This window comes from Typopeltis vanoorti, chromosome 5 (assembly GCF_054136105.1).
Source record: "Typopeltis vanoorti isolate ZY-2024b chromosome 5, IOZ_Tvanoo_1.0, whole genome shotgun sequence".
NCBI lineage: Eukaryota > Metazoa > Arthropoda > Arachnida > Uropygi > Thelyphonidae > Typopeltis > Typopeltis vanoorti.
Window position 1 is genome coordinate 56,973,717 of NC_143553.1, and position 8,290 is coordinate 56,982,006.

At 34.7% G+C, this 8,290-nt stretch overlaps 1 protein-coding gene across 1 annotated transcript in view; it reads left to right on the forward strand.

Moving 5' to 3' along the window:
• LOC150106434 (A-type potassium channel modulatory protein KCNIP1-like) overlaps positions 1-5,451 on the forward strand; it is a 304,981-nt gene extending 299,530 nt beyond the window's left edge. The window contains exons 6-8 of the mRNA XM_090392444.1: positions 51-263; positions 1,888-1,950; positions 3,966-5,451. Coding sequence (XP_090248570.1) covers positions 51-263; positions 1,888-1,950; positions 3,966-4,013 — 324 coding nt within the window. The 3' untranslated portion in view covers positions 4,014-5,451. The remainder of the gene's footprint in view (positions 1-50; positions 264-1,887; positions 1,951-3,965) is intronic.
• The last annotated feature ends 2,839 nt before the right edge of the window (positions 5,452-8,290 follow it).

The window sequence follows — 8,290 nt, forward strand, 5'->3', positions numbered from 1 at the left end:
ACTTTTCTCAGAATAACTTATTCCGTGACACTTCTTTTATGTCCTTTCAGGATTTCGTCATAGGTCTGTCGGTATTAGCGCGAGGTTCCGTGCAAGAGAAACTCCGCTGGGCTTTTAGTCTATACGATATTAATGGAGACGGTTACATCACTAAGGATGAAATGACAAGGATAATCAACGCCATCTACGACCTCATGGGAAAATCTGTGGAGCCGATGATAGAAGAAAACACCACACGTGATCATGTCGAAAGGGTTTTCCAGGTAATTTATTTCCTTTGTGTTTATTTATTATATTCTAGCATTTTGCGTATTAATAGAAAAATCTAGGTTTCGCTATTTACAATAATAACAAACAACAAAAGTATCTAGCAATAATCTGAATTGGTATTTTTTTTTAATTGTTGTAATCTATTTCATTAAACAACGAACTTGATGTTTTGCGCGAGTGCCGTTAGGTGGCTACAACAATGTTGTCAATTTCAATAACTTTTTTTTTAATTATTGGCATGCAATCAACTTTTGTGAATACCGCTAGGTAGCGACTTTCTACAATTCAGTTTCAATAACTTTTTTTTTTAATTGTTGGCAAAGCTGTTAAGTATCTGCAATAAAGAATGAATTGTAATTTTCATTTGGCTGCCACAATAAAATGTCTTTTCGACTTCCGGCTCTAATCAAGGCTTGTGATGGCCATTTTACTCTCTCACTACACTTCGCTGACAACAGCGCACACAAAAGGCCTTTTAAATTCTGCAAAAAGCAATTACGATTTCACTGCGAATAAGCCTTCCCGAACAAAAGGAACTTAACGACGTTATGGAAATTTCTAGCGTTCATTTGTTGAGTTCTTTAATTACGCCTGGCTTAATTTGGAGATGTCTTGAGTTCATCAAGCAATTGGTGATGTAATAAATTAAGGGACTTCCTGTTTATTATCAACATTATTTAGTTTCGGTGCAACGGGAATACTTCAACTACGCATTTGTTCTTTTTTATTATTTAAATAGTTGAAAGATGCGACGTGTCTGCTTAAATGCGTTTTACAATTACTTATACGAATTCCACGGTAATAAAACGGGAAACAAGTTTATACGAGAGTGGAATACTAAAGGTATATTATGAATCACCCCTCCCCTTCCCTGTCCTAAAATACATTCATATCTCTTACTATTTTTCTATGAGGATGCGTTTAACTTTTGAGTGAAAATGATCCTCGGGGAGGTTGAGTCACATCGAAGTTTAGAGACCGGTGTATTATTATTGTTGTGTGGCATGTCAATCAATTAATAATATTATATTGTCCACTAAAAGAGTCGTAAAATCCGAAGAGAAGGCAAAACGGAAATAAACTTCTCCACCATGACAATGTCCCCGCTCATTTTCCTCCCGTCTGCTTATTGATTTTCACAACTCAGGATATTGCAAGCATCCTACGTCTCCCTATGGCTTCTTCTGAAAAGAATTATATTTGAAGCTATTGTTACAGTTAAAGAAGTTATGCTACAAGATCTGAAACATTGTCTCTTCCTTGGTAGGGGGCGCTGAAACCAATGTACTAGGATGGAAGTTGCGTTATTCGATATTAGTGCTACACTCCATGAACGTTTGAGTCTCTCTCGTATAGAAATATTTATAATTAAATTTTTTATTTAATCTGAGCGAAATAATGATATCCATTCCACCATTACTTCTGTATTTTAAAATAGAGATCCAAATGTATATTGAAATGACTGGAATTTTAGGGGATGGGGGTAAACATAAGCCAAACCTTGTCATTTTGGTATAAATGCATATTTTTCTTTAATAATGTCCCTTAACTTTTATTTCCTTACAGGTTACATTTCAATGCTTGTTCTTACTGGTAGTTTTTTTTTTCTTTTAACAGAAATTGGATCTCAATAAAGATGGAGTGGTGACGATGGATGAATTCTTAGACTCGTGCACAAGGGTAAGTGTTCGTTTATTCTTGAATAAATATTGATAGTGATTCTCTGACTGTATGAGTAAACGTTTTCTTCAATGCTCCAAATAGTGACTCATATTTACTTCTTTAAATGTCCATTAAGAAGAGAACCTCCACATTCCCCATTATAAAAAACCTCGTTTATCTGACTGATGACGTCATATCATTGACTACTATGGTGATCCTCATTTACTGGAAGTATTCAAAAGAGCAAAAAGTAAAGCGAAAAATTTCTGAATTATGTTATAAAGAAATGAGGTTTAAAATAGCCTCGTGCTAGTTAATAACCAATCTTTGTTAAAGTTGAACAGAAGTCCTTAAGGTTCAACTGCCTCGCTCAATTACATCATGCAATACGCGTACCAGGGAAATATTCCTTCGCAGTCTAATTAGTATCAATGAAGCAAACTTAGGCCTGAAGTAATTCGGATTCGAACCTAATTCAAGACAGTCTTCCATCTATAAGCTTCAAATATCCTCCTTGGTTGAGTGCGGTCCCCATATGCATTTGTGGATAATGTAAGGATAGGATCCCGGTTATGTGGAAGTATTTTATTCTTTCATCTTTATGTTAAGATAATCCCTCTTTTGCATAAACACATCGCAATCCTCTCCGATAAAATTTTGACTTTCTATTTTGAAACTGTGTCCTCACAGCTAATCTAAACCACACATATTGCTTAGCGATACTTGAAAAACTGGATTTCATTTCCTCGCAAACAGAATGTAATATTCATTATGTATAAATACACGAGAATCGTTTGAAACGTTTTGCACACACCACGCATGCGTGACCAGATTTTGAGTGAAAACATGGTGTGTTCGATTTCTACTTGGATGTTTTTGTTTTAGAGGGCAAACCGAACTATGCACGTCGATTAATTTTGTTTTTTCGAAATTTATCTTTACCTCCTTAAATTTACCAATGATACTCCAAGCAAATAATAATAAATACCGACATCCATCTTTCAAAAAAAAAAAAAAAAAAATAGTCGCCTCTTTTCTTTCCACAATTTCAACCAGTTAGTTTTCTTAAATGGTAAAAACATTTGAAGAAGACCCAACAACGTAGTATGATGTTATCCAAGCATTCCTTTCTAATTATTAAAAATCGAACTCCTTGTTATCAAAACTGTTTCCGTCTGCTTTATTTACAATATTTGATTAATTTTTTCCTACGATGAGATGTTATATAGAGTATATAACGATTTTATTTAATGTAATCAAAGAGAAGTAAGGCGAAATGCATCTTCTCTAGCATTTATTATATACTCATCTGTTTTACGATCAATTTTGTGAAGTTAACGATAAAAATTCAATTTATCTGTCTCCCCACTCCAAGGTAGACTATGAAATAGTCTGGGGGGGGGGTCAAAAAAAAAGTTCCTGTCGTTGTTACACAGTTATAACAATATGCAATACTTTTGGTCATTTTTATTAATAAATAAAATATTGCGTATTATAAACCAAAATATGAAATATGTAAACTTACGGATGTCTATTTATTATACAATTTTAATGAAATTTACAATATGTGACTGTTCCATACGAAGATGTTTAAAATTCTGGAAAATACTATTAAGAGACACCTCCAAGGAGTCATCGAGAGAGGCCACATACTACACGCACAACATCCAATGGCAATCCATTCCAATCACGCACAACCCTATGACAGAAAAATCTAGACCCCCCCCTACTTGGAGGAATATCACAATGCAATTTGTAAACGAGCCCATAGCTTATTGGCTTCTTTTAGGAAATATTTAGAATGTCATCATCATTATAAAATGTAATGATGACGACATTACCTCAACACAACAATATAGCACTGACGCAACAATGTACCAGTACTGAAGCTGAAGTCAATACAAATCAAGCATAAAATAACTCGCCACTTTCTTAATGTAGTTGACAAATTTATCTTTAAATGATTATTTTTAAACTGATCAATCTATTAATTAATATTCCCCAAATTCTAATCAGTTTTTTGTCTTTTCTAGGATGAAAACATCACTAAATCCATGTCCGTGTTTAATACCATTTTGTGATCTGCGAGGTCAAGACATTCGACTTTGCAATAGTGCTGCCACCTCACGGTGAAATGCAGAACAACTAAAGTAAAGATCATATCACGCCAAATAACCTCAAAAACTGCATAAAGAAAAATGGAAGAAGAAGAAGAATGCTTGGGTGCTATTTTAGTGCAGACATTTCTTGTGAATGATTTTTTTTTTCCTAACCGAACAACATCACGGTATAAAAACTGCAGAACAATCATCTAGTGATCATAGTGCCAACTTACGCAACAACGAGACTAAGTATCACTAGTGTTGATGACGTCATCGTGGCGTCTGCTACAATATGAAGGATAATATATAAAATCACCTCGAAGAGATGTTCTAGTCTCTTACGCAGTGGTGAAAAAAAAATCCCTCTTACTGCGATATCTCGATGATAATTAAAAAAAAAAAACACGGCTGAGACAACAGCGCCATCTATCGTCAAAGTGATTAACTAGAAGATTAGCAACAAAAAATATATGTTTGAAGATCGTGAAGAGAAAACTAGGACTAAAAAAAAAAAACTTTCAATTTTCGCGCACGTTGTTTTGCCTTTTTTGGACAGCACAACGCACGTGGTGTACAGTGTTACTAGCGCGATGGTTTTCTTCCCTGTTAAAAAAAAAAAAAAAAAAAGACTTTCATCTGGTTATTACAACCGGAGTTGTTCTTGTTGAAAGTTATATGCTTTGTAGATTTACGTTATATTCAATTCACAAACAGGTCTTCATCTCAGCTGTTACTGTAGCAAACAAGTGAGCAAATTAGTTTTAGAAACATATTGAAAATTATAATTTTTTTTTCGACCTGCTAGGATCTAGTTCAAATCAGTCAGTTAAAAGTATCTCTATCTTCTAACTTTTAGACTTTAACACGTTCATTCTCTAAGGTAGTCGATATTTCCACCTCTTTCTTGACAAAGGATTCAAGTTTTAGAAACTTAATTGTAGCTAAGAAGTTAATAATTCCCGCTCTGCATTTAACCAAGTGAAGCTGCCTGGTTTATTTGTCATGCGCAGTCCAACAAACAGGAAGTAAACAATTACTGCGTGTATAACCATGAGCAATACCAATCTATAGTAATAAAGTAGATGATGTTATCAATAACTGTAGACGGTCTGTCTACTAAGACTCCATTTGTGCTATTTTTATCGTGTTGTGGTTGTTTCAACTGTCTTTTTCTTTTTTCTAATAGAAAATTAATTACGTATTTTGCCGAGTTACAATAATTGCATGTATTAATTTTTTATACTTTGATATCGTATAGCAATAAAGCTTCAATTATAGGACACAGAGAATGTCAGTTGATCTACTGGCTTAAAATAAATAATACAGCGAGACAATAGCCAACACTGGACTTGACTAATTCTGCAATTTTTTTTTTTTTTTTTTTTTTTCTAAATCACCACACAGTATGTTTTCGAAATTCAAGAACGCATTTTATAATTAATTTTAGCCAAATTAAATCCTATCCAGTTAAACTACACTTCACTTTTTATATTATTAAAAAAATGAATAGCCATTTAAATATATATAACAGTATATTCTTGTGATATCGTGAGCTTATTGTGACGTCACATGCATTGTTGTTTTCTCATCATTGTTAATTCTGCGCAATGAGTCACGCAATTGCTCCAATACGCACTGATCTTGGTTGCCATGACAATTTTATCAGGCAGCTCCACCTAGCACAATTGAAAGCCGTATGAGAACTATGATATATTTCACCTAGTCGGTTATACGAGTAGGATAGATAGTCTCAGATCCCACAGCCAATACAGTGTAAAAAAAAACAACAACATTCACTTAAAACCAACCTCGAGTGCTTCCTTAATATCGGTCTTTCTGTTTTCTTACAGTCGCTACAGTTCCTTTAACATCTCTCTTTAAGACTTTTCTGAGGACAAGCAGATCACGTGAGCAAAGTGAATGATGTACAGCGGTGATAAAAAAATAAAGCGAGTTCATCTCTTCTTATACCTGAATTTTCTTGTTTCATGTGTGTTTCTTAAGTATTAACACCACAAGGTTAACATAACGAATTTCATTTGAATACGTTTATTGCATTATTAATTACATTATTGTTATACATGGAATGCTACTGATGTACAGCACTTAGGTAAATGATTTGTACAACCTCGAACCGCGAGCAAATGAAATCTCATCACACTAAAGTTATGCACTTTGGTGTGATGAGATTTCCAACAGCATATCATATTGGTTGAATTATGTTCAAGAAATTGATGAGGCTGGAAATAGTAGAGTTATGGTGGATGGAAAATTGAAATTCAAAGGTCACATTAAAAAATTGCAAATACAACATAGAGGGAAAAAATGAGCTGTTAAAACGAATATTGACACGTAAGGATAATGAAGTCATTTTGGCTCTTTACAAGCCCTTGATAAGATAGCATCCGAATTTTGTGCGCACAGTTGATCTCCTGGTTTAGGAGAAAATAGAAAACAAAGAAGAGTAACTAAGGTGATATCTGGATTATGAGGACAGACTGGAAGTGCGTGCCTGTATACATTGGTTAAAAGGAAAAAGAGGGATGATATGATAGAGGTCTACAAATATTTGAAAGGGTGTTATAGGTTATTCATGAAAGTTAAGTTTGTGTGGAGTTAAGAAGGGAGGGGTTAAAAGTGGATTTCTCTCGAACAGTTTGCTTGTTGAGTGCATCCAATGGGAATCGATGTAAGATATCGTATGACAGCTGGTTTGAGTGATGTATGGCCTTCTCTGACGAGTCCTCTAATAATAATGGGGAACACGTTAGCACTCAGTCAGCTAAAAGCAGAACATGTTACTTGCTATGGAAACAATACAATAGATCTCTCATCAAACCTTTTTTTAAATTAAGCGTCAGTGATTCATCTCATATAGTCAAACACTGAATTTGAAGTTTAGAAGACAATTTTAATTTAATTTATCACGTTGAGAGTTAGGTAACAAACAGTCGATCAAAGATTAAACTACAGTTGTGGATTTTTAAAAAAAATTAGGAAAGTCAACGGAACACAAAATCAGTCAAGCATGTGATTCTATCGCTAACCCCTTCATAGCATTTCCATTGTGGTTTGATATGCCGAAGTCCAATTTTCGATCTACTGTAAAACATATGCTGGCCTAGTTAGCGTATCCGCTCGCCAACCAAAAGGTTGCGGGTTCGAATCCCCCCGCCCCCGCGGGCATGGTTCGTGATTGTCTGTGAAAATACTAGTGATCGGCGGTAGATGGTGAAGACGGAGAGTTGTAGAGGTGCCCCTCCCTTGATGAGTCTTTGGACTCCGTGGAGGTGTTACGTAATAATAATATTTACACAAATTTTATGTTTTAAAGTCAGCAAATATAATTTGTGATTTTTATGATGATGTCATCAAATATTCATTCCTTCTTTTTTATATATTGAGTTATAAGCTGTGAATGGATGACAAGTTGGAATATTTCCCGTAAAAATGCCTGTTTGAATAGGATAAGATAAAAACAGATAATACCAGCTGTAAGAGGAGGGGAGTGGTTATCAGTGAGATAAATTGTTCTCTTTTGAACAACGTCAGGAATTTTTAGATCTCTGGTGTCCTATCTCAAATGTTAGAAGAGTATCCTGGACCCGAGAATGTTTACAGAGCATTTGGATTGGGTGAAAAGTAATGTCATTAGTGGTAAAGATACAAAGTTTTTTTGTATTTTTTAGTTTACTATAAAGAAGCTGCAGCTTTTGTCGGAAATCTTATCTAGTTGGCTGAGTGAATTAAAACCGACCAGATTGTCACCATATACCAATCATTGAAGAATGCTATTAAGATTATTTGTATCAATAAAGACTACTGACTGTGAACTACAAGCTCTGTCAAAATGGAAAGAAAACTGTAGATTTTCCACCTGAGAAAGACGGTCATTATCTTAGAGAATGAATGAAAATATAGAGTCCGATGTAAATCTGGAAATTGTTCATCAAAACATACAGTGGGCTACAAAGATAATACAAAGAAAGGAGAGCAGATCGTAAGATGATGGTTTGCTGGGAGTTGCCTACCCTATGAAATGTCATTGAAATTTGAAGAAGGACCACCTGAGTTTCACCAAACCTTTCACAGAATGTGTCCGGAAATGATGTAGGCCTGAAATATTCATCTATAGAATGCGAGTAGAGGAATAAGAGTATTTGATGGCAGAATTTTTGTGATAGCCTGAGTACGGAATTGCTTTTACTCTGTAAGGTACCTACCACCAGACTATAAAGGACTGTACAAAGAGGGAA